This window comes from Salmo trutta, chromosome 9, assembly GCF_901001165.1.
Source record: "Salmo trutta chromosome 9, fSalTru1.1, whole genome shotgun sequence".
In the NCBI taxonomy this organism is placed as follows: Eukaryota; Metazoa; Chordata; class Actinopteri; order Salmoniformes; family Salmonidae; genus Salmo; species Salmo trutta.
The window spans coordinates 1,390,531-1,417,558 of record NC_042965.1 but is presented as its reverse complement, the minus strand read 5'-3'; the positions used below and the strand labels follow the sequence as shown (position 1 = coordinate 1,417,558).

General features: G+C 42.9%; 2 protein-coding genes across 18 annotated transcripts in view; one reads left to right on the top strand and one right to left on the bottom strand.

Annotated features, from left to right (window-relative positions):
• LOC115199718 (SH2B adapter protein 3) overlaps positions 1-17,255 on the top strand; it is a 61,413-nt gene extending 44,158 nt beyond the window's left edge. For all 3 annotated transcript variants that reach the window (XM_029762079.1, XM_029762078.1, XM_029762077.1), the window contains 6 exons: positions 8,617-8,718; positions 9,056-9,147; positions 13,273-13,364; positions 13,851-14,065; positions 14,210-14,375; positions 14,637-17,255. In XM_029762079.1, coding sequence (XP_029617939.1) covers positions 8,617-8,718; positions 9,056-9,147; positions 13,273-13,364; positions 13,851-14,065; positions 14,210-14,375; positions 14,637-14,977 — 1,008 coding nt within the window. In that variant the 3' untranslated portion in view covers positions 14,978-17,255. The remainder of the gene's footprint in view (positions 1-8,616; positions 8,719-9,055; positions 9,148-13,272; positions 13,365-13,850; positions 14,066-14,209; positions 14,376-14,636) is intronic.
• Positions 17,256-18,201: 946 nt separating this feature from the next.
• Positions 18,202-27,028, bottom strand: part of LOC115199715 (ataxin-2) — a 31,915-nt gene continuing 23,088 nt past the window's right edge. For 9 of the 15 annotated variants that reach the window (XM_029762068.1, XM_029762061.1, XM_029762064.1 and 6 more), the window contains 10 exons: positions 25,180-25,493; positions 24,894-24,960; positions 24,579-24,725; positions 23,682-23,699; positions 23,026-23,098; positions 20,690-20,883; positions 20,395-20,524; positions 19,734-20,125; positions 19,463-19,619; positions 18,508-18,818 (listed from right to left, as the gene is read on the bottom strand). In XM_029762068.1, coding sequence (XP_029617928.1) covers positions 18,799-18,818; positions 19,463-19,619; positions 19,734-20,125; positions 20,395-20,524; positions 20,690-20,883; positions 23,026-23,098; positions 23,682-23,699; positions 24,579-24,725; positions 24,894-24,960; positions 25,180-25,493 — 1,512 coding nt within the window. In that variant the 3' untranslated portion in view covers positions 18,508-18,798. Of the gene's footprint in view, positions 18,819-19,462; positions 19,620-19,733; positions 20,126-20,394; positions 20,525-20,689; positions 20,884-23,025; positions 23,099-23,681; positions 23,700-24,578; positions 24,726-24,893; positions 24,961-25,179; positions 25,494-27,028 lie in introns of all 15 variants that reach the window. The other 6 variants (XM_029762063.1, XM_029762069.1, XM_029762072.1 and 3 more) reach the window with 6 other exon arrangements.

Genomic DNA, 27,028 nt, shown 5'->3' with positions numbered 1-27,028 from the left:
AAAACGGGTGGACCAAAACCGTTTTGAAACTGGTGTAGAAATTGTATTTCATCTTATTAAATGATATTTCACAGCAATTTAGATGGCACAATGAATCCCTACACTATAAAGAGCTTGTTTTCTCACATAAACTGAAATTGAGGGAACAGTGTAGAATTTTAGCAACCAGGAAATGACAGAGCGTTTTCCACTTGATAACATAGTCACAACAGGTTTCCCAGTTTGACAACAGATCCGGTCCTGCGTGAGAAATCAATAGGCGAATATCATAGCCAATCACAACACTGGCGGGTATAAGTAATACAGTGATACACTATCATTCCACTATTAGCGGCAGATATATTCTGGGCATTTTCTGAAATTACAATGCAACATTTTTTGAAAATCCTATGTGTAGAACCTTTAATGTGCTGTAATATGTATTATTACAATTTAATTTGAAGATACTTGACACAAATTCTAATTGAAAAATAGGGTCTATTCATTTCTGTTGACCACTGTCACTTTGTTTCCCTGGCACACATTGACAGACGGTGTCTCTGAAATATTTCCTAGAAACCTGTCACTTCTCAGTTTTACCTCGGCCCCGCTGTCCCCACATCCTTGCTGATGTCATATCTCGCTAGATCTGATTCAGAGTTTTATCACCATTCTATTCGCTGCTGGTCCCTTTAGAGACTCCTGAGAACAGCACTCTTTCTTTTCTGTGACACTTCTGAGGATGTAGGGTTGTTTGAAAACCTGCTTCACCATGAAGAATGCAAAGCATCCATGCCGAAGCTGATTAGCAAGCACATAGCCTAGTGTACCGGAGGCCATGGGTGGATGTGGTAAAGGACCTATTCTAAACATGAACTACCAAATTCTCAATAACCTAATCTAATGAGTTTGTCAACCAAATTACATCTAAATCAAATGTGGCATATGAAAATTAAATCCCCCTGTATTGAGAGTGTGTGTGTGTACTAATAGCGGAGGGGAACATTTGGAAAGTCTCTGGAGACAGTTCTGATGATGACGACAACCCCAGAGTCAGCGGAATGCTAGAGCAAACCAGGCTTGGAGTCCTGCCCCGGGTGGACAGTGACAGCGATCTTGACCCTCTTAGGGGATAGCGGAATTCTGGGTGAGGGGGGTGTTGTCATGGAGACGGCCTGAGAATGGGACCCTGGGAGGCGCTAGGGGACCCCAAACTTCCTGTGTCTCTTCTCTGGTTCAGCATGTGGGTGGGGGTGGGTCTGAACAACCAATATGTCTTTGTATTTAAAGGGATAGTTCACCCAAATTACAAAATTACATTTTGGTTTCCTAGTCTATTACATTGCATTTATTTGATATAGTGATTTTCATTACAAACAAGAATCTTAGTCTATGGACAAGGTGTGATGACAGCAATACATGCTTTAGCATGTCCAAATCATCAGAAAGTATCTCAAATTGATTGTGAAGCTCACCAAAGTCACTTATAAGTGATTTGAACACGAAAAAATGCAAATATTGGCCCCATGACTTGAATGGGATTTGTGCTAAAATGTTAGCGTTTGGAAACAGTGCCAGCCACCGCCAGGGAAACTAAACCAAAGCATGGATTACTGTCATACCTTGTACGTTGGTTTCCTTACCCCGTAAGCAGTTTGTGTCAGTTCGTAATTTGGGTGAACTATCCCTTTTAAGTGCAGACCGTTAAGGTCTACAGCTGACACCAACACTTTTTTTGTGTTGTCTTGTAAGTTGAAGCCTGTACATACAGTATGTGTAGCTTAAATTTGTTTGCGAATGTGTAGATGAAGTAGGCCTATATAGGCCTAGGCTTATTATGTAGTCTAACGCATGTTTGTGAATGTGATCGTGTGAGTATTTGCTTTGCCACGTGTCTGTGGGTTAAATTGGCAATTTCCTCAAACCACAATATCATGTTGTGTGTGTGTGTGTGACTGAAGCTGAAAGACATGTGAAAGACCGACGTGCACTCACTTGTCTCTCAGCGTCATATTGAGTGGCTTTCTGCAGTTCAAACAACAATAAAAGGCACCCCGCCACTGTTTTGGTACGCAGCTGATCTCTGATGTGAGATGTGGTTGGGATGGGTGCTGACTGAGTAGCATGAGACCCCCGTTCTGCATCTGTGCTGTTCTCTGTCACCCAGTAATTTTTGCTTCGCATCAAACTCTTGATTTGTGTCACATCTCTTACTGCTTACACCATGTTCTATTTGCTCATCACTTGTGGCTTCACAGGCTCAGAGCATACCTTATGAAGTACACAAAAATGTACTAAACAAGCTTGGAAACGGACAAACAGTTTCGATGCGTCGTGTATACAATCGAGGAGATGGTGTCTGGCATTTCGAAGTAGACAGCAGTAAGGGCAATTCCACGGCAATTCCACGGTAACAGAGTGATGCTGTTCAGTGGAAATTGTTGAGTAGTCCTTGTGCATAGACATTAGTTTTCAAGTGTTCACAGGCTTCTAATGTCATCACCCTCACAAAGCCTTCCTGTCACATACTCTTAATACACCAGTCACATGTAGCCTCTCTGGTGTTCTTTCCTGTTTGTATTAAAGGTTGAAGAGCTCTGGAGTTTTTTTTACGCTAGACCCTCTACTGAGTCATTCCATGACATTTCAGCATGCCATGACACCCACCATCCCTGATTGTTCTGAAATCGTTTCTGTATTTAGAAACAGATAATATTAGCATTGCTGCAAAATTGTTTTATTGAAAATTAATTTAGATATCTGAGAAATTAAACTTCATGATTGCCCCCAAATTAGCCCTTTTAATTTATAGGATTAACATAATATTCAAGAAATATAGTACCCAACATCTGATTTGCATTAGACATGAGGAATCCAATAAAATAGTAAAAAGCCACCCACACATCCCACCCCAACAACCAGTACACAGTATTCAGTTCAGTACTCAGTTCTCTGTCTGACAAGTAGGCCTTGTTATGGGTCTGCGGATTGGAGTATTGCTTCTTCATCCTTTGTAATGTATTCCCTGTGAATCTGGTGATGTTTTTTTCCCCCTGTTCAGAGAAATGAGCTGTTGAAGTTGCTTGCTTTATTTACCATGAACTACTGTGAACTTTCACACTAGATGCCGCTGTTCCTGCTACTGCCACATCCTTTAATACATTTTGCTGGTCTCTTGTGTTTATTAAATTATAGATCACAATATTTTCTTAGCAATTTTGGATTGAAAACTTTTGCTCATGATGAAAAGCAATTGTGTGGTGATCTTCACAAGTCAAGCCAGTCCTCCATGAAAGCAATTCACTCTCTAGTGGGCAAAACAAACAAAGCATCACCAGATTTAGGGCTGTGGCTGTCCTGATTTTTATTTTGAATTTTTTTTTGTCATGCAAAACTCCGCTGGTCTCACGGTAATTGATAGGCCTCCACACATATAAGCTGCTGATGTGGCATTTTGGAACATCTACACGTCTACAACCAATTTAATGTACAACATGACAATAAAACCTTTATTTTAGTCGGGTCTAAAGAAACAACATGATACGAAGAAATTGTATTTCAGGTGAATAGAATATGAGTTGGCCTACTGTAGGCCTATGTTATCTGGCTATGCGCCATGCCATAGGCTGTATGCTTATAAATCCCGTGCAATTGTTTTATTTTCATATAATTTTAAAGAGGCATATAATTGAACTTAACTGAATAAAATGGAAAGGATATTTTTCCCATTATGTAGCAAGTGCGCATATTGCACGTAAAAGTGATAATTTGAAACCGGTCATATATGCTAGATTTAGTTATTTGGCAATTTTAGTTGTGAATGATATCAACCTTAGAATGTCTTAGAAATCAACAAACTATATGGACTACATGGTGGGACTATAGGCTATTGATGATTTGAGAAAGTAGCAAAAAAAGCTTGCCCTCTGTTCCTTGCCTCAGGCTATTCTCAATTTAATTTTGTCTTTACTAATATGTAAAATTTAGATTCAGAATGGTCCATAATCAAATGGGCAGGGGAAAAATAAGGGGACGACAAGCGGATAAGAGGCAATCCGTAATTTCGATTAAGACATTAATAATGAGCGAGCTAGGACGGACTTAGTCAATAAAAGTATTTGTTTAGCACTTTTGAAATGTACAGCGATAGAATTCAGAACATGGGCCGTTCTTAGTGTTCTCCATGTACACCAAGTCAGAACCGTAGGATAAATCAAGGGGGCATATAAGCAGACAATGAAGCTCTTACAGTATTCTATGATTTACATTTCTCTACAACAGGTTATAAGGCTACATGTGCACCACCAAGTCAATACAGTAGGCGAAATTAAGAGGGGTAAATAGACCAAATTATTAGGGTGAGGCACATGGGCTACTAACATCTTACTACACAACATACACTTAGTGTTACTTTCTTAGCTACAGTATATATGTCCCCTGGCATATTACATCATTTATGCAGCAGCATACAATACATTTTTGGACTCACCTTGTTGTGCTGCGCTCACTTGAACAGGAAGGTGGCGCGGCGGTCCTTAATGGGCAAATTGTGTCATCAAAGGCTGGTACATCAAAGTCTGGCATTCTCTGGATTTATGCCGCTTTCAAAACAACTGGGAACTCTGGGGAAAAAAACAAGTTTGAATCATGATGATGTCATTGATCTTCAGGTCGTAGCTCTAGAAAGAGGCCAGATTTACAATTCCGAGTTGGATGACCGTTCAAAATGTATTTTCCCAGTCGGAGCTCGTTTATTCTTGATTTCCCAGTTTTCTTGATGTTTGAATGAATGCTTACGAGCCTGCTGGTGCCTACCATCGCTCAGTCAGACTGCTCTATAAAATCATAGACTTAATTATAACATAATAACACACAGAAATACGAGCCTTAGGTCATTAATATGGTCGAATACGGAAACTATCACGTTTATTCTTTCAGTGAAATACGGAACCGTTCCGTATTTTATCTAACGGGTGGCATCCATAAGTCTAAATATTGCTGTTACATTGCACAACTTTCAATGTTATGTCATAATTACGTAAAATTCTGGCAAATTAGTTCGCAACAAGCCAGGCGGCCCAAACTGTTGCATATACCCTGACTCTGCGTGCAATGAACACAAGAGAACTGACACAATTTCACCTGGTTAATATTGCCTGCTAACCTGGATTTCTTTTAGCTAAATATGCAGGTTTAAAAATATATACTTCTGTGTATTGATTTTAAGAAAGGCATTGATGTTTATGGTTAAGTACATTCGTGAAACGATTGTGCTTTTTTCGCAAATGCGCTTTTGTTAAATCATCCCCCGTTTGGAGAAGTTGGCTGTATTTGTTAGGAAGAAATAGTCTTCACACAGTTCGCAACGTGCCAGGCGGCCCAAACTGCTGCATATACCCTGACTCTGTTGCAAGAGAAGTGACACATTTTCCCTAGTTAAAAGAAATTCATGTTAGCAGACAATATTAACTAAATATGCAGGTTTAAAAATATATACTTCTGTATTGATTTTAAGAAAGGCATTGATGTTTATGGTTAGGTACACGTTGGAGCAACGTGTACCTAAGCGATTATATGCAACGCAGGACAGGCTAGATAAACTAGTAATATCATCAACCATGTGTAGTTAACTAGTGATTATGATTGATTGATTGTTTTTTATAAGATAAGTTTAATGCTAGCTAGCAACTTACCTTGGCTTCTTACTGCATTCGCGTAACAGGCAGGCTCCTCGTGGAGTGCAATGTAAAGCAAGTGGTTAGAGCGTTGGACTAGTTAACCGTAAGGTTGCAAGATTGAATCCCCGAGCTGACAAGGTAAAAATCTGTCGTTCTGCCCCTGAACAAGGCAGTTAACCCACCTTTCCTAGGCCGTCATTGAAAATAAGAATGTGTTCTTAATTGACTTGCCTAGTTAAATAAAGGTATAAAAAATACAAAATCGGTCAAATCGGTGTCCAAAAATTCCGATTGTTATGAAAACTTGAAATAGGCCCCAAATAATCGGCCATTCCGATTAATCGGTCGACCTCTAGTGCCAACTGTAAAGTTTAATGGGAGGAGGAATAATGGTCTGGAGCTGTTTTTCATGGTTTGGGCTAGGCCCCTTAGTTCCAGTGAAGGGAAATCTTAACGCTACAGCATACTGTACAATGACATTCTAGACGATTCTGTGCTTCCGACTTTGTGGCAACAGTTTGGGGAAGGCCCTGTCCTGTTTCAGCATGACAATTCCCCCGTGCACAAAGTTAGGTCCATACAGAAATCTTTTGTCGATTGGTGTGGAAGAACTTTACTGGCCTGCACAGAGCCCTGACCACAACCCCATCGAACACCTTTGGGATGAATTGGAACGCTGACTGCGAGCCAGGTCTAATCGCCCAACACCAGTGCCCGACCTCACTAATGCTCTTGTGGCTGAATGGAAGAGTCCCAACAGCAATGTTCCAACGTCTAGTGAAAAGCCTTCCCAGAAGAATGGAGGCTGTTATAGCAGCAAAGTGGGGACTAACTTTATATTAATGCCCATGATTTTGGAATGAGATGTTTGACAAGCAGGTGTCCACATACTTTTGTTCATGTAGTGTATGTAAACTGACAGTTTGGGGTTAATGGTTACTTGGATTGTTGATACTTGACAAAGATGTGGAGTGCGCACTGAACCTCAGGTACATTTGTTTGAGTGTCGGTACAAAGGCTCGGCGTTGTGCTGTATCGTGGATATTTGTGTAGGCCAATTTATGATGGCTGGTGTGTGTGTGTTTGCCTATGTTTAGCGTGTATGTGTGTGTTCAGCATTTGGTATATATTACCCCCATCCTCCCTCAGACTCAGCATGGTGGATGGGACAGGTCACATGCCCACAGGACTGTTTTTTTTATAATTAGACAAAATATTTTGGACTATTTGGAGTGTGTGTGGAAGGTAGGTTGATGGAGTTGGCAGAAAGAAAAGCTGTGTGTGTGTGGGCTCGCACTCATTTGTCTGCTTCTTTTTTGTACACACTCAGTCAGTGAGATGGTTTCTCAGAGAGCCAGTTAGTAATTTCTTCTCAGATCCCTTCAATGAGTCAAATACTTTTAATTTCTCCCTAAAGCTGTTTGGATGAACAATGGCTCTGTGTTATTAATTTATACTAAGACTCATGAGGAAAGGAAACGAGGGGGAAAGAATCTCCTTTTGATGTGCCCAACCTGTCTGTGATTATTCCAAATGGCACACTATTCAATATGTAGTGCACTACTTATGACCAGGGCCCATAGGCCCCGTCCCAAAATGAATTCACTATATAGTGAATAGGGTGCCATTTGGGATGCATCCATAGACATTCCTCCCGCTCACACACTGTCACATTTGCATAGGGTCACACTCATCTGACATAGCCTTCTGGAATACACCTCTTAGGACCTGAGTGTTGCACCAACTGTGCTTTGTTATGCTCTGCTGTTATATCCCCATTTCTAGGATTTATTGTAAAGGAGCAAAGATAGTGAGACATTCTGGTGATTCATGTCATTGTCTTTTTAGGGATTATCTACAAAAATAATGGAGATCTAGGCTTAGTAATTGGCTGAAGAGTGAGGAGATGTACATTTTGGGTTATGCCGTTCTGACTACGCCATATGCAAATCCAGTACAAATTGTTTCCACCCACTCTCTCCAAGGTACACCTGCCTTCACATAGCATAAGGATTCCTCATAACAATGTGACTGGGGTTGATATCACATGCACTTCATCCATCCCGGCAGCCAGCACGTGGAACAGCTCACACATGACACACACAAAAGCCTAGCTATCATCAGCACACAATGAGCACCTTCTGCTTTCTTTCCCTCCACCCATTTGCGCTGGAAAAAAAGCGACGAGATTCAATTTGTAAAATGGTGAACTCTCCTCCCCTCGTCTCCTTTCCTCCTCCTGAGCTGGGCTGGAGAGTGTGTGTGTTCCGTGAGCAGTAGCCTACCTCCAGCCCACTCTCTGGGTCTCTCCAGTCTGAACGGGGCCTGGTGCTCAGCCCAGAGAGCTCCACTGAGGGACGCTCCAGGGTAAGAGCCACGCTGGATTTTCAAGAGCAAAGACTCATACACACAGGCACACATACTTTAGACACACTGAGAAAGCGAGGCACGCACGCACACACAACCTGCATGTCCCAGTGAATGTAAGTTTCCCACTAGTTCCTCCACCATCTGGTACCCCTCTCCATCACGTTCTGGAGCTCTTGTCAGAGAGATCTGTAGAGCAAAAGGAAAACATCAAAACGGCGATAGATAAAATTCATGCAACCTAATATTTCTACTCTCCAAACCAACACAAACATAACCTCACCACAAACACTCACTAAAATGGTCCTGACGAACAAATATGTACGTAAAGCAGAAGCAAACTCTAGCTTAACTTCTCTTAATGTGGCACAAACACACCTGTACGACGAATGTGGTGTTTTAAAGGGAGTTCCGTCGATGTGGTGTGTTACTGGAACAGAGTGGTGTTTGAGGGGTCTAGAACATGACATTCTGTTTCAATGTCTGCTTCTTCTCTGACTCTCTGTCTCTCTCTGTCTCTCTCTGTCTCTCTCTGTCTCTCTGTCTCTCTGTCGTCTCTCTGTCTCTCTCTGTGGGTGTGTCCATCTTCCAGGGCTCTAGTCCCAAACTGACAGTTCATTGCACAGACATCCTGGAGATCCGCCGCTGCAACCGCCTGGAGATGCCCGACAACATGAACACGTTTGTTTTAAAGGTGAGGAGGAGACTCTCCCCTGCTAGTGATGCTGATCCATCTTCCTGCCTTGTGTCGTGTCCCTTCGCCACATGGTCCATGCACACATTCAGCCAAGGAGTCAGATTTTTCTATCCAAAAGCACTCTTGGATTTATAGTGCCCATTGAGCAGTGAGCTTCCACATGAAACATCACTCAAAAGTGTATACACGCAAGCAAGCGCACACACACACACCCTCTGCCAAACTTGTCTGTTTCTTCCCATTCCTGTTCTTGAGGGTGTGTTTGTCACATATTTCTGTGTGTGTGTGTGTGTGCATACAATCTCCTTTACCACTAGTTTTGTCTCCTCTCCAGGTTAATCACTATCCAGGTAGTCTCATATTTGAGACGGAAAGTAACCAGCAAGTCAGCTCCTGGACAACAGAAATTAAAGAATGTATCAACAGGTGAGGGACACTGCACACTGTAATGTTATCAGTACACTAGTTATTTAACATGCTACTCTCCCTCCCCATCTATTTTGTATTTTCTTCCTCTAGCTTTATTCCATGTGTTCTGTGCGTGTGTGTGTGAGCGTGTTTCTCTGTGTGTGTGTGTGTGTGTGTGTGTGTGTGTGTGTGTGGGGAGCTATGTGTCAGGCGCAGCCTTGTGAAAGAGGAAGTGTGGGGGAGGTCTGAGTCTCAGTGGGGGAATCTCAGGACCTTTCTCATTTCTGCAGATGTCTGGAATTCTCTCTCGCTTCCCCTCCCCAGACTCTGGTTTTCAGTCCAGCACGGCTTCAGCTCTGCAGCCCCCAAGGCCTCACACACACACACACACACACACACACACACACACACACACACACACACACACACACACACACACACACACAGAGAGTTCAAATGTAAGTAAAAATGATCATCTTCTTGCTAACGGTTGGACCCCCTTTCATTTGGGGCGCCAAACATTAAACTTCTATCTCAGAAGGCAGTGCTGTATTTGCTAGACTATAACAAGCTAGCTTCTGTAGCTGTCGGAATTGCTGACAAAGACTAACGAATGCGTCAGAGGTACAATAGTTATTTCAGTCTCATTTCAGTCTCAGTACTCTTATGCAGTACTGACACATAGTATGGTAACACTTTTGTCATCAGAATGGACACCCTGTAAAATGGTTGAAGTGTGTAGGGATTGGTGAGCTATTAACATAGTGCTGTCATTTCCTATTTCGGATGATAGGATTGTGTGCTCTATCGATGGCATGGCTGCGCTTTCAACATGTATGTTAACATGCTCTTCCAAATCAGGCAGTTAGTCACAGTACTCAAGATTGTATGAGTGTGCACATTCATGAGTTTGCGCATGTGTGCATCTATTTTTAGTGTGTGTGTGTGTGTCTTAGAGAAATATATAGAGGCTTCGTCTTATCTCCTCCTGGGTGGAGGACCTGTGAATATGTATGAGGAGGAAAAACTCCATCTCTCTCTCACTCTTACTCTCTTTCACAGACGGACAGACTGTGTGTGTGATATTGGGGGTGGAGTGGAGGTATCATGTACAATAACACTAGCGTTTTCAAGATTTACTGTAGCAAGACATCCTTCCTGACCGAGCCCTGACGCTTTTGTGTGCCTCCGTCCTGCTGCTTCCTGTAGACTCGATGGCCCCCATCCCTCTCTCCCGCTTCCTCTTTCTTTCTTTTTCGTTCTTTCGTTCTTTCACTTCTCCCCTAGTGTAACCACAACTCCAAAGCTCCCGTTTGTGGTTTATATGATTGAATAAGCAGATTGTTGGATTAATATTGACCTAGTGTAATATAAATGTTTACTTTCTTGTGAATAATGCAGTATCTTTCGGAGAGGCCAATGCACATACCGATAGGACGCATGGGGAGTGAGTAGCTCCGTTTTGTACCCTCAAAACTGTGATTCTATGTAGAAGTCAGACAATATCGTTTAAATTAAGCCTCTAAAGTCAAAAGATCAATATATCCCCAAGCAACTGGAGGAGAGTGAGTGGTCAGTTATATACAGCCACGAACCAATCTGTGTTAAGCGACGCCAACAAGCCATGGCTTCCGTTAGAGGAAAAGACAAAGAATAACTTGGAGATGCAAATTAGAGCAACGAACGGCTAAAGGATATCCAGGAAAACATAGCTAAAATGCTCTCAACGCTCACCAAAACAAGCAAACTGTTACAATCTGTTGTTAAAGAAGTAGATTTCCTCAAAAGGAAAGTGGAGTCTATCGTCATATGCATATACAAGGCAGGCGCGTGGACGAATAGGACAACAAAAATGGCCTTCTGGAAACAGAAGAACTCTAAATATCCTCACATGGTATGGGAACACAGAGGATGGAGTTCACAAGTGTCGATGAATCCCTGAACAGGCTGCAGTAAGCCTTTCCAGTTGAGGAGGAAGAAGCAGAAAAAAGTGATAAGCACACTAGGCTACATACAATGATGCCCATGACCATCTTATAAGTTCAGAAAATATTATTTCCCTCTCCCCCCCCCATACAATCTAGACTCCATTGTCTCCAAGTAACTGTTCTTATCTAGGAAGTAACAATATAATTAGTCAATGCCAATGAGATACCTGGTCACTGAAAAGACAATATATAATATATCACAAAGACATGGTGGTTAGAACCAAAAATCTCCAATTTGAACTCCAGACCAAAGGACAAATTTCCACTGGTCTAATGTCCATTGCTTGTGTTTCTTGGCCCAAGCAAGTCTCTTCTTATTATTGGTGTCCTTTAGCAGTGGTTTCTTTGCAGCAATTCGACCATGAAGGCCTGATTCACACAGTCTCTTCTAAACAGTTGATGTTGAGATGTGTCTGTTACTTGAACTCTGAAGCATTTATTAGGTCTGCAATTTCTGAGGCTGGTAACTCTAATGAACTTATCCTCTGCAGCAGATGTAACTCTGGGTCTTTCTTGAAATGTTCTTGAAATGTTCCGTATTTATTGACCTTCATGTCTTAAAGTAATGATGGACTGTCGTTTCTTTTTGCTTATTTGAGCTGTTCTTACCATAATATGGACGTTGGTCTTTTATCAAATAGGGCTATCTTCTGTATGCATGGGCTCCATGATGGGGGGAAAAAAGCATATGGTTCTCAAACACTTAACCACATCTGCTGACAATCTCTTTTTCTTGCAAGAGTTACATTTTTATTTTTTTAAGAGAGAAATGTAATATTTAAAGAGGAGCTGGATTGGAGAGGCCCATGCTGCCACCTACTGTAGTAACAGTAGAGGTGTACGCATCCTGATAAATGAGAATAAATGTGAATGGTATGAAGTCCAAAAGTTATGGTCAGACCTAGAAAGTTAACTGTCAGAGGTATTGCTGAACAAAAATGTAAATGCAACATTCAAGAATTTAATTTTACTGAGTTGCAGTTCATATGAGGAAATCAGTCAATTGAAATAAATTAATTAGACCCTAATCTATGGATTTCACATGACTGGGAAAACGGATACCTTTAAAAAAAATTAAAAAATGAGCCTCAGGTTCTCGTCACAGTATTTTTGTGCATTCAAACTGCCATTGATAAAATGCAATTGTGTTCATTGTCCATATCTTATGCCTGCCCATACTATAACCCCACCGCCACCATGTGGCACTCTGTTCACATTGACATCAGCAAACCGCTTACCCACACGATGCCATACATGTGGTTTTGAGCCCGGTTGGATGTACTGCCAAATTCTCTAAAACAATGTATGAGGCGGCTTATGATAGAGAAATTAACATAACATTCTCTGGCAACTGCTCTGGTGGACATTCCTGCAGTCAGCATGCCAATTGCACACTCTGTCAAAACTTGAGACATCTGTGGCATTTTGGGGTGTGACAAAACTGTACATTTTAGAGTGGCCTTTTACTGTGCCCAGCACAAGATGCACCTGTGTAATGATCATGCAGTTTAATCAACTTCTTGATATGCCACACATTTCAGGTGGATGGATTATCTTGGCAAATGAGAATCGCACACTAACACGGATGTAACCACAATTGTGCACAAAATTTGAGAGAAATAAGCTTTTTATGTGAGTATGAAAAATGTCTGCGATCTTTTATTTCAGCTCATGAAACATGGGACCAACACCTTACATATTGCGTTTATATTTTTGTTCAGTATACAATGTAAACTTTTAATCCATCTGTCTGCATATTTCAAGACATGGCATATAGGGTTGTCGTGAGATACCCAATGGGCTAAATCCCTAGCATACGCAGGTGATTAATCAAATTGCATTCTATACTGAAGATCATGATTAGGTGATTATTGGAGTCAGGCGTGTTAGCTGGGGCTGGGGAAAACCTGTGACACCAATCAGGCCCTCGAGGACTGGAATTGCCCACCCTTGGGCTAGACGATTCTCTTCTCGTCACTCATCTTGAAAAAATGTATCAATCAGTCCGCCATCATTAACACAATGGAAATATCTAATGATTTATTTAAATAGTACATTTCAGCCTTGTGCAGTTGATGGCAGCGTCATGTCAAGAAGGATGGGCTAACGTTTTAGCCCAGTCTGCTGCTAACTGAAGTCATTGTTTATTACACAGGTCTGGCAGCGTGGATTTGGAGCTCCTAACCTACCCTGTGGACAATGCTGCGATGGCCAACCGGAGAGGGAACTCCGAGTCAGGGAGTCAGGGTGGGTGTCAGGGACAGGAAGGGTCAGACCCCAACCTGGAAGTGTGTAACAATTAATATCTCCGGATGATATTGTATCTTTATGTTTGAAATTATGCTGTAGTGGTTAGCCCAGTCGCTTATAACAGTTTGAGGAGTTGTGGGTATGATTCCTGCATGGGCTGCATGTATATCTTATGAACATTCCGGCAAGACGACAGGTAGCCTAGGGGTTAGAGCATTGGACCAGTAACAGAAAGGTTGGTGGTTTGAATACCCGAGTCAACAAGGTAATCGGTATTCTGTGGATTTTCCCTTGAGCAAGGCAATTAACCCAAATTTGCTCTAGGGGCACCATACTACTATGGCTGACCCTGTAGAACAACACATTTCACTGCAACTATCCAGTGTGTACCCCCCAAAAGATGAGCTATTTCTGGATCAAAGTGTCTGCTAAATGACCACGTTACATTTTATTCTTAGACTTCACTTGTTGTCCCCCCACTAGGATCTGCGACCTTTGCCCCCTCGGAGCAGGTGTACCATAAGACTGACCACTTCCTGTGTTCATACCCCTGGTTCCACGGGCCCATCTCGCGGGTCAAGGCGGCCCACCTGGTCCAGAACTTGGGCCTGGAGGGCCACGGAGTGTTCCTAGTGAGGCAGAGTGAGACTCGCCGCGGAGACTACGTCCTCACCTTCAACTACCAGAGCAAGGCCAAGGTGGGGCGCACACACCTTGGATCTACCATAGGTTCTAGAAGAATACCTTCTTAGTTTTTGATATCATGAAGATGTCTGAATAAAAGTATCATTGACATTGTTGTTCATGTCGATGTATCTCCCTCCCCCTCTCTCTTTCTGCAGCACCTGCGTCTGTCTCTAACAGAGTGGGGTCAGTGTAGGGTGCAGCACCTGCGCTTCCCATCCGTCATGGACATGCTCAGTCACTTTCGCCTCTACCCCATACCCCTGGAGTGTGGCGCTGCCTGTGACGTCACCCTCTCAAGCTTCGTGGTGGCCAACTCCCAAGGTGAGCCCTCGTCACTGACCCCTGACTTACACTGGACTCAAACACATGCACCCACCAATACTTTTGAACTTAGGGCTACTGCTAACACTTAACTTTACATAAATGTATTTTTTTTTTAAAGAACACACAAAGAAAATACTATTTTATTATAGATGTTTCATAAACAGCTACTTGGATATAAAGTATATGGGAATCCGCACAGGATGTTACAAGTGAAACCCTTTGTCAGCATAAATAATGTCATTGTGTCCTCTCTCTCAGGTCAGATTTCAGCGGCTGTTCTGGTTCCCTTCTCCCTGAACTGCTGGAGCTCAGAGCCCAGCCTGGCCCACTGCAGCCCAGCCACCTGCCCCAGCCTGCTCCCCTCAGCAGGCCCCTCTCCAGGCCCCCTGCCCCAGCCCGGACACCCTCATCTATACACCGCACCCCTCCCAGACATCCCCACCTCGGGTCCCCTGCGTCGGAGCGAGTCGGTGGGCCGCAGACCCCTACTGCGTCACCCCAACCCCCACCCACCCTTTACTCAGCGAGACTCCGACTACGAACTGGAGCCAGACAGGGGCCGTAAGCGGGCCATCGACAACCAGTACATGTTCCTCTGACCGGCAGACTCCCTTTCTCCCTGTCACAGCCGGCCCAGAGGTCACCGCAAAACTCCAAGCAAGTGCCAGATGGACTCATGAGTGAACGTGTATGCCCAAGTTGAGGTCTGTTTCGTGGTGGGGGTGACAGAGTTCATTATGAATGTATTTTTAGGAAAGTGTTTAATATTGTTATATGATATGATTATTCTCATTTTATGAAGCGGATGTCGTTTAAAGGGATGTTGCTACATGGGAGTGAGTGGCGCTGATGTGGAAGGTCTTCCCTCAGGCAGGGGAGGGGGGCACCCTCACTGCCTCTCCCTCCCCCTTTAATAGGGGTCTGTTTAAGGGCCCTGAAGCGTTAGGCAACACTCCCTCCCCTCCACACACACACTCCATTGTATAGTGTATTCTAATGATACCCTGTGTATTTGAAATGCACACATTCTGTACACAGTGTACTTTTAAAACGTGTATTTTAATTCGCTGACTATTTTTGTTGGAAAATCGAAGGTGTTGAAAAAGGAACCCAACAAACTGTGTGCAGCCTTCCACGTAGGTTTGGTTCAGTCTCACTGTTGGCGTTAAACCTCCCGAGACGGGACTGAACGAGGGAGTTAACCCCATAAAGAAAGAGGTCGGGAGGGGACACACCCTATTCCAGAGTCCCTGTTCCCCTCCACAGCCTCGACTCTCAAGCCCTGTGCACAACACATTTCACACAATGTTCGCGATACAACAGTTTGTCTGCCCAAAAATGTTTACACAACCATTGTGCAAAACTCTGTTGTATCACAAGCATTGTACCTGTATTGTACAACTTGAATGTGTATGGGGCGAATATTAGCATGTTAATTTCCTGTTAGCATTAAACAGAAGAGTCCTTACCTTCATAGCATTAACTTCTTTCATCTTAACATTGTTCTCTCCATCGCTACGACTCAAGGACAAAGCTGGTCCTTTCTGAAGGCATTTGTTTTTTGCTAGTTAAATGTTTCCAAATGCTACATTTGAATGTTTGTCTTCTATGGCTTCTTAATCAGTGAGCTCTTGAAAGAGACAAATTTCACCAAAGAAAATGTGAGGAAAAGATTGCACTCCCTTGCTTTTACTAAGAACCCTTGTGTGCATGGCCCCTTAACACATTTTATGTAAGCAACCGTTCTGGTGTACATTTTTTGTTTATTAATTAAACGTTCTTCTTTAACATACCAGTACCCGTCACTTTTCTGTATGTACATCTTCTTTCCCTTGCCTAACACTAACTTAGCAGTGAAACCTTAATCAGGAGTTGTGCAGCTTACCCTCTAGATGTCCTACAGTATTTATGGTCATGTTTATTTCTTATCATAGAAGGGCTTTCTGTTTTTAAGAAATGCACAAAGGCAGGTTGATTTCCTTTTTAAAAGATCAGGACATCGACTTGCCATGAAAGGAGATGTCTTTTCATTGCATGACCCTACTGAAAATCTATCAAGGAATTTTACAATGGTTTTTAATCAGATACCTTTCAATATCGAAACTGACATTGTCAAATGTTTAGGTGGGGAACAAAGGTTAGACAATTGCAGACAAGTATGGTTTGTTTCCTGTGCTTAAATTGAAACTAATCCCAAACCCCAACGTGTTCTGCAAATGCAAAAGGAAAGCAACGGTATCATTGACTTATCAGTCCCTTTGACCTGTAGCCAGAAAGACTGCCTTGCCTGAAAACTGCTGTTGCTTTACCCCTTTGAATCTCAGGGCGTGATGTGTTTGAACTTAGTGCAATAACTGAGATATTTCCAATAATTTAGCCTATGGCACATTGAACGCTTTATATTATAGCTTAACCTGTACATTGTCTTTGCACTCAATCATATTGGCAAAACACAAATCACACCAAGAGTTCTGGCAAGCTTAGTGCATTCCACTACTGTAGACTGGTGTTGCTCACTCTTCAACACCTGTCTGTCTGCACATATCAGGTTAGTTTTATACTCCAAATGGCCCCAATGTACCTCAGGCCTATGTATTAGAACATTTGCTTACATGCATTTATTTTGCCCGGTCAGTCAAGCCTTGTGACATTGTTCAAGTTCAACTGATTTAATGTCTTCTCAATACTGTTGATTTATCTGTTATGTATTAGCACTAAACATACCATTCTCCCCAAGCTAATTAAACCACACCAAAGCTTTCCATCTGTCAATCTTTGATCAATTGTTACATTACCCTCAGTTATAAGCATTCTAAATTATCTCAACTGTATATTTGACTTTTTGTAATATAAAGCTAACCAAAAAATTTACCTACAACACAGCATTTTTTTTGTGACTATGAAAAAGCTCCACACTTCCATGTTTTTCTGCAAATATTACTTTGACAAGTCTTAAAATGTGTGCTCTGAAATTATTAGACATAGGTATAAAACAGCATTGTATGGCTCCTGCACATAGCCCTATAATGCTTTCACCGGTCTAGTCCTTTCAGATCTGTGAACAGAGGGGGCTGGGGTTCAAATTTAACTGGGATGTGAAAGTGGGTGAACCAAGAACAACCCAAGGGACATGTGTGAAACATGAGCCTTGTTTATACCTGGTGGTAACCTGCATCCTGATCCCATCCACATTCTGCTGACATTTTAAGACCAGTATAGACTCATTGTAATCGGATCATCCTGACCACATCCAGAAGTAGTCAGGGATAAATTGATTTGTTGAATGAAAGCAGTGGGCAGAGCTTAGTGACAGGTCAGGGGCTGGAGTTTACAGGTGAGCGTCAAATAAAGGCCTTTAAGGATGGTAGGTTGGAGGGCGTTAATCGCAGGGTTTGACACCCAATGCGGCTTTTGTTTTCCAACATACTTAACGACTTACTGACTGAGCAGCCTTATCTATGCTGGTGCAGTATGCTAGGGCTCAGGTCACAGGTTCTAATCTTGCAGATGATCTTAAAAAAAAAAGATTTTGTAAACATAGCTGGATGGTCAAATCATTATACCAACCTCTAAAATCAACGGGATAGGGACCAGAAAGTCACAGATTCTTGCTGATGCCCATTCTTACGTGTGAACCTTGCTTGGCCATTTGCAACTGACTTTGGACCAATTTAACTACAACGCATATTTACTGGAAATTAAATTGCAATTTGTATCTGTCAAGGCCACTGACAAACCTATACGTAATTAATAAATGGCATTACAAAATGAACACTTGATTATACATAGAAAGCAAAAAAACACAAGACTGCCAATACAGCTATCCGGTTTTTAAAACTTTTTTTTATTTTTCCCCCAAATGTTTTAAATTATATTATCTACAAAGTAAAAGTTACATAATGGTCAGGTCAGAAGTGGGATCACTTTAGCCATCATAATTAATATATGTTTGTCCTTTAGGCCAAACTTGGTTTTAATTTGTTTTAGTTTGGTTAAAACCTGTTCTGAAGTCTTGAATGCAGCAGCAGCTGTTAGACAGTATTAATGTTACTGTTTAAGTTGGAAGAATTTTCATAAAGGTGCAGATAAAAAGAAAAAAAAAATTACTCGAACGTTCATTTTATCTTTCTCTCAATTCTTAATTGGCAAGCTGAATCAAGTTTCATTAGGGACCCTCTGCAGGTTTCTTAAAGGTGTGTGTGTGGGGAAGAGCGAGGGATCCTTTCTGTTATTAAATCGAACTCTTAATCAATAAAACCTCTCCAATGCAACAACCTGTCAAACATTCTTTATGACTGGGAGAGGAAAGCATATGTGTAGTAGCATGACGAGATCTGTGTGGCTTCTCTGTGTCAAGACCCTTGAAGAGAGCGAGGGCTGGATAAGGGGTCCATGTTCTCAGTAGCACCCTCCACAGCTGCTACTGATGGTGCTGTTGCACTGGAGGGACACAAAACGGAGGAAATCAGTGAAATTGGCCAGTCGTGGTTAGAATACAACAGGTGTAGACCTCACCGTGAAATGCTTACTTACAAGCCCTTAACACTCTTTCTTGAACTGCACTGTTGGTTAAGAAAATATTTACTAAATAAACTAAAGTAAAAAATTCTAATCAAAAAGTAACACAAATGTACATAACAATAACGAGACTATATAAAGGGGATACTGGTACTGAGTTAATGTGCGGGGGTACAGTTTAGTCGAGGTAATTTGTAAAGTGACTATGCATAGATAATAAACAGCGAGTAGTGTAAAAACAAAGGGGGGGGGGGGGTCAATGTAAATAGTCCGGATGGACATTTCATTAGTTGTTCAGCAGTCTTATGGCTTGGGGGTAGAAGCTGTTATGGACTAAAAGGCTCCTTATAGCACTTATTACAAGAATTTCAGTTGTCAGCTAAATGTATCATTAACAATAAGGCTGGGGAAAATTGGATCAAACATTGACGCGCTGAACAAACATTTGCCCCAATTTAATACTTGGAAGTGTGTTTAGTTGAACAAGCAGTACAGAGACATCCGTCAGGTGATTGGAAGAGTCCTACCCCTGAGGCATATAGGGACGGGGTGACGTGGAGATGTACCTTGGGGGTGTGCCAAGTAAGAGAAGTGTGTAGTGGAGGACACCGGTATGGGGTTGAGAGCGTTCTGGGGGAGTTGGGGCTGGGGGCCGCCTGGCTGCTGGGTGGCCATCAGCATCATCTGAGGGTGGGAGGGAACCATCCCAGACTGCATATGGGCCTAAGAGGGGGGGGGGGGGGGAAGAGAGACAGAGAACACATTAGTAGAAAGAGATACATAACTGTTACTGACTCCATAAAAGAGTTTTGTGTTTTTGTTCCTGGGACCACTAACCTGTTCATATAGTATGTACTCAGAGTGAAGTGAAGGGCTTCTGAAGGTGGAGCTCACCTGCTGCATGTGCGCCATGTGGGAGGGGTTGTAGCCGTGCTGCATCTGCTGGGGGTGGAGGTACACGGCCTGCTGGGCAGAGGGGAAGCTGCCCTGGGGGGACTGGGGGTTGGTCCCCGGGGTCATGGAGGGTGGGGTGGGGGCCAGGGCCTGGTACATCTGCTGCTGGGGCTGGTTGCCCATGTGCAGGGCCTGCGCGGCTGCAGCCTGGTGCTGTTGGACGGGGCTGGGAGCCGGGTGGTTTCCCCCATGCTGCCCGCCCTGTTGGGCCTGGCCTGTGGGCGTGGCCGAGGGTTGGGGGTGCTGGTACTGCTGCGGCATGGGGCCTTGTGACACTAGAACCCCAAAACAAAGACTGGGTTATTGGCACGGACCAGATTGAATGTAGAGCGTTTGCTTTACCACAACAAAGTTATATAAACATACTTTTTTTTTTTTAACTGGAGTGAGTATGCAACGCTATTACAAATCTCTCTACTTCCGGTCCCAGAACCTAAATTAAGTAGCTGATTTTGTTCTGAGTGCCAAGATTAGGTACACACAGACAGAAGACTAAACAATGTGACAATAGAGTGACACACAGAGGAAGGGAGACGTTGCTTACCATACATGGTGTGAGTCTGCTCGCCATACTGGGTGGTGGAGGAGGAGACCAGCTGGCCGGGCTGGCCGTGGTTGGGAGGGGCCATCATCCTGGCCTGACTCTGCATCACCGGGCTGAACACATGCTGGGCCTGGGGGGGGGGGGGGACACACACACATTGCTTGTGCATGTGTGTGGGTGTGACCTATTCACAAGACACTTCTAATGATTTAAAGGCATACATGCCAATCTTTTGTGATACTTTTATGGACCGTGGAAAGAAGTGAGTCGAGTTGTAATTTTGGCAGATTGTTACCTGTGACTGGTAGTGGGGCATCTGCTGCATCAGTTGCTGGCTGGTAAACTGCTGCGGGCTGCAGGTGAAGTACTGGGCTGAATAGGTGGGGCTTTGGGCCACAATGGGCGGCCCCCCGGCTTGGGCCGGGTGCATCATGGTGGGTGTGCCCTGGGGGTGGTGCTGGTCTGACCTCTGCTGGGGCATGTTGGCTACTGCAGCAGCCAGTGGAACACAACGTCCAGGATTACAGGAAAGAGATAGTTGAAGTCGGAAGTTTACATACACTTAGGTTGGAGTCATTAAAACTCGTTTTTCAACCATTCCACAAATGTCGTTACCAAACTATAGTTTTGGCAAGTCGGTTAGGACATCTACTTTGTGCATGACACAAGTAATTTTTCCAACTATTGTTTACAGACAGATTATTTCACAGTTCCAGTGGGCCAGAAGTTTACATGCACTAAGTTGACTTTGCCTTTAAACAGCTTGGAAAATTCCAGAACATGTCATGGCTTTAGAAGCTTCTGATAGGCTAATTGACATTATTTGAGTCAATTGGAGGTGTACCTGTGGATGTATTTCAAGGCCTACCTTCAAACTCAGTACCACTTTGCTTGACATCATGGGAAAATCCAAAGAAATCAGCCAAGATCTCAGATTTTTTTTTTTGTAGACCTCCACAAGTCTGGTTCATCCTTGTGAGCAACTTCTAAACGCCTGAAGGTACCACGTTTATCTGTACAAACAATAGTACGCAAGTATAAACACAAGTATAAGCAGCCAGAACGTACTTTGGTGCGAAAAGTGCAAATCAATCCCAGAACAACAGCAAAGGACGATGTGAAGATGCTGGAGGAAACAGGTACAAAAGTATCTATATCCACAGTAAAACTAGTCCTATATCGACATAAAATGTCTTCCCTGTGGCTCAGTTGGTAGAGCACGGTGTTTGCAACGCCAGCATGGTGTGTGCAACGCCAGGGATGTGGGTTCGATTCCCACGGGGGGCCAGTACAAAAAAAGAATGCATGAAATGAAATGTATGCATTCACTACTGTAAGTCGCTCTGGATAAGAGCTAAAATGTAAAATGTAAATGTAATAACCTGAAAGGGCGCTCAGCAAGGAAGAAGCCACTGCTCCAAAACCGCCATAAATAATCCAGACTATGGTTTACAACTGCACATGGGGACAAAGATCGTACTTTTTGGAGAAATGTCCTCTGGTCTGATGAAACAAAAATAGAACTGTTTGGCCATAATTGCCATCGTTATGTTTGGAGGAAAAAGAGTGAAGCTTGCAAGCCGAAGAACACCATCCCAACCGTGAAGCACAGGGGTGGAAGCATCATGTTGTGGGGGTGCTTTGCTGCAGGAGGGACTGGTGCACTTCACAAAATAGATGGCATCATGAGAAAGGAAGATAATGTGGATATATTGAAGCAACATCTCAAGACATCAGTCAGGAAGTTAAAGCTTGCTCGCAAATGGGTCTTCCAAATAGACAATGACCCCAAGCATACTTCCAAGGTTGTGGCAAAATGGCTTAAGGACAACAAAGTCAAGGTATTGGAGTGGCCATCACAAAGCCCTGACTTCAATCCCATAGAGAATTTGTGGGCAGAACTGAAAAAGGGTGTGCGAGCAAGGAGGCCTACAAACCTGACTTAGTTACACCAGCTCTGTCAAGAGGAATGGGCCAAAATCCACCCAACTTACCGTGGGAACTTTGTGGAAGGCTATCCGAAACGTTTGACCCAAGTTAAACAATTTAAAGGCAATGCTACCAAATACTAATTGAGTGCAAGTAAACTTCTGACCGACTGGGAATGTGATGAAAGAAATAAAAGCTGAAATAAATCATTCTCTCTACTATTATTCTGACATTTCACATTCTTAAAATAAAGTGGTGACCTAACTGACCTAACACAGGGAATTTTTACGAGAATTAAATGTCAGGAATTGTGAAAAACTGAGTTTAAATGCATTTGGCTAAGGTGTATGTAAACTTCCGACTTCAACTGTATGTGCAGAGGGGCACAGACTTCTTAAATTCAATATTAGTCTACAGTACTGAATTTACACTATGACATGGTTTCCAAAAGCACTGTTAATCAGAGCAGCTCCCCAGCAGACTAGACAGCAATATCTAGCACCGCTACGACCCCATGCAGGCCAGGTGTTACAACTAAAAATATACCTGCACACGTGGTCTTATTCTCTTTTGACTATGTGTTTGCTAGAATGCTTTGACTCCATACGCATGTGTGTCTGACATACCAAGATGCTGAACTGTGCTATTAGTGAAGATAGGGGACTGCATGGGACAGACAGCATTGCCAGTGAGCATTCTCACCTTTACCTGGTCTGTAGGGCTTGGACTGGCTCACCGTCATATGAGGCATCTGGACATGGTACATGGCTGGAGACTGAGAGATGAGATCAGAAGAAGACAACGTTTAACCAACTGAAACCGTCCATTGATTCTCCGCCCCCCCCAACCTTTTAACTTTGACTCTCTTCTCATCCAGCCACACTCCTTGTTCACAGCATGCCGTGTGGACTTGGAGTGAGAAGAAAGGTTGGCTGGGCACTTACCTTAGACCACATGGATACAGTGCAGCTGTCCACCAATGGGTTCCAACATAGCCCATTTACTAACCTGAATGAACATTGACCATGCACTTCTTATTCTATCTGCAAACATTAATGCAGGCTTATCAAATAGAGACGTGAGAATTTCTCTGCACTGCTTCAGTGTTTGTAAACTGTGAGCAAGAATGACATAATACTAGTCATATTATTCTAGGCCTGGGAGAAAGAGTAAGAATGCCACTTAAGAAAGCTGTTAAAACAAGAATGAGGTTAAGTTCTTGATAACAACTGTAGCCAATTGCAATAACAAATTGGCAAACCAACATCTGATGAGACACTTTCAAGCAAGCAAAACATCTCATACGGATTTTGGCAAAAAGGTAAGAAACAAGTAGATAGCTTAAGAAATGCACGAACCTTCCAGATAATGCTTTTCTAATGGAGAGAGAGGAAAGAGAGAAAAGAAAAAAAGAACCATTCTTTAGCTGCTCGTTTTTTTCTTTAACCAGAAATGATTCTCTGAACTCAAATGACTGATGTTGGATTACCAACAATTTCTTATAGCAACTTCAAAACCGAAATATATTTTTGAACAATAAATCACTTAGAGATAGCGAGTCCAGAGAAATCACCATCACACCATTATATTATATATTTCACAACAGATTAACTTGTCTCACAAACTGCATTCACTCAGAATTGTACATTACTTCCAACTACCCTATAACAAAAACACTTATCTTCAAGGCTACACAAAAGTAAAAAAAAAACAATTAAGAGATTCAATTCAGAGAAAACAATTCAAGCTCGACTCGAACCAACCCAAAGTCTCTGGAAATGTCACAAACCAATATAAACAAGCAGTAGGCTACTGTACATGACTTCACGGTGAGTTTATGGCTGTGGAATGGTGAAGACTGGTCAAGTGGGGAATGGTGAAACGGTGACCAGACAGGCCAAAGTGAGAGGAGAGGGCCTCTAACATGTGCGTGCCACAACTGCATATCCAAATTCAGCTGGACCACACAAATACACCCCCCCTCCCTCATTTCTTCCTGTTGCATGATACATTCCTTCCAAGGAGAGAGATGCAGGGTTGATGCAACAGAGAGGAGAGGACAACAGTGAGATGATGAGAAAGGAGGCCAACTAAATATTTTAGAACACTCATACATCTTCCTTGATGCTTAGGAACTCTGCATGCCAATCATTAACCAATTATCATTCAAGGGTATGTCTGAGCTTCCACAAGTACTCTTCGTCTGAGCTGCAGAGGCATGCAGGTGGGATGGAGAGTGTATGCATGTGTCTCACCTGAACTCCAGGGCTGACTGGGGTCAGAGGGTACATCTGGGGGAAGCAGACCGTCTGGCTGTAGACTTGTTGGGGCTGCTGCACCACGATGGAGGGGCTGGGCTGGCCCTGGGGCCGCGGGGGGGTTGGAGTGGTGGCCGGCTTGGGCTGCAGGCCACACGCACGCACGCACACACACACACACACACACACACACACGACAGGGAAACTCTATAAAGTCACTACAGCTTAAAAAGGAATGTCTGTCTCAAGTGGCAATGTCAAAAAGCAGGATGAGAATAGGTATGATGTTACTGGGGCAGTCAGACAACTAACCTGAGTATTGAACACCCTAGGTTTGAACTCATGGGCATTAGGATTGAGAGTCGACTTTATGATTTGACTGCGGACCGGGAAAAAAGAACACATAGTTAACTCGAGACAAAATAATTTATTCCCTCAAAGTGAGCAATCCCTTGAGTTCCAGGATGATACATTTTTCGCTGGTCAGTTGTCGTTTTGAGCCACATTCCGTTATTTGTGCTTACCCTCAAAGAGGCCCATTCTAAAACAGCAACTCAAATTGAAATAATGGGAGCAAATGTGTGGCCATGACACTCACTCTTTGACTGGCTCCTTTTCTTCTTTGTCCTCAGGCTTGGCCCCTCCGCTGAAGGTGGGTGCAGATGTCTGGACACCCTGTGAGGTCACGTCAGGCCCCCTCTTCTGCTCCGGGGCAGTACAGAGGGTAGAGGAGGAGGATGGTGCTCCAGGGCTGCCTGCCTTGCTGCTCCCGGTGGGGGCCACGGCACCCTCCTCAGACCCCTCCAAACCCTTGTCCAGAGGAAGCTCCTTGGGCTTCTCTCCCACGGCATCTGGTGGAGGCTTGGTCATCATCTGCTCAAACTGTGGATCTGGGTTAGAGCTGGACTGTAACTGAGCGAGAGAAAGAAAGCGAGAAAGAGCGTTTTGATCGCAAGCCGATAGTAAGTCAATACGTCTAGCAATGAAGAATTGGTAGTTGGCTATCCACGAAGAATTGACAGCATAACAGTTTTATGTTGTTTCTTTTTTTCAACTAGCTGGCTAGATAAATTATTACGATTCACAAACAGCTAGCTGATAATTATGAAGTAAAACATTTTCTTTGTATATATTATATATGGAGCACCTACATTTGAGAGGCACTCGCACTCCTCCCTGCTGTGTTATGTTTCTATTGCCATTGTCCTAGCTGGAAAAAGGTTCAGTAAATAGTGAGGTGCAGCCGGCGTGAGGTAATACAGCAGGGAGGAGTGTGAGTGCCTCTCAAATGTAGGTTGTTAACCCACTCTAAATTTCACTTCCTTATGTTCTAAAATACATTTTACCAAGACAAATATGATTATTCATGTTCTGAATCGTTCAGTGGGGTCTTTCATTAAGAGCCAGTTTGCGCTGTTCTGTGAAGGGAGTAGTACACAGCGTTGTACGAGATCTTCAGTTTCTTGGCAATTTCTCGCATGGAATAGCCTTCATTTCTCAGAACAAGAATAGACTGACGAGTTTCAGAAGAAAGTTCTGTTTCTGGCAATTTTGAGCCTGTAATCGAACCCACAAATTCTGATGTTCCAGATACACAACTAGTCTAAATAAGGCCAGTTTTATTGCTTCTTTAATGAGCACAACAGTTTTCAGCGGTGCTAACATAATTGCAAATGGGTTTTTCTAATGATCAATTAGCCTTTTAAAATGATAAACTTGGATTAGCTAACACAATGTGCCATTGGAACACAGGAGTGATGGTTGCTAATAATGGGCCTCTGTACATACGCCTATGTAGAAAAATCTGCTGTTTCCAGTTACAATAGTCATTTACAACATTAACAATGTCTACACTGTATTTCTGATCAATTTGATGTTATTTTAATGAACAAAACATGTGCTTTTCTTTCAAGGACATTTCTAAGTGACCCCAAACTTTCGAACGGTAGTGTATATCAGAAAAATCGTATTTCGTAACCTAATATATCTGATTATAAGCACCGAGCTCTGTTGCCATAGCTGTGCAGGTTTCGGGCAAACAACTTGAGAATTTTACATGTTGTGGTTGTCGTCTTTAAAAGTTGTTTCAACAGGTTACAAACATAAAAATTAGCATGACACGAGCTGAATTCAATCGAAAAGGCTTTGAAAATAAAAAGCTTGTTGTATGCTCAGCATTCCATTGACATCTCACAGAGATCCGCTTGTTTTTGTGAGAAATATTTTAAAAAACTGGATTTTTGAAATAATATGAAAAGCATGTACTAAAATATGAAAATATTCTACGTCAAATATTCTATTTCATCTCTCAAAGTTGATATCCATCTTACCGCTATATTGTTTTATGTCCTGCGGAGAAGATGACGAGTTCAACAGGAAAGTGAGCCTGTCATGTAGCCAGGAGCATTAATTCTTGCACAGAATCCAGCCTAGCTGGCACAATGCAA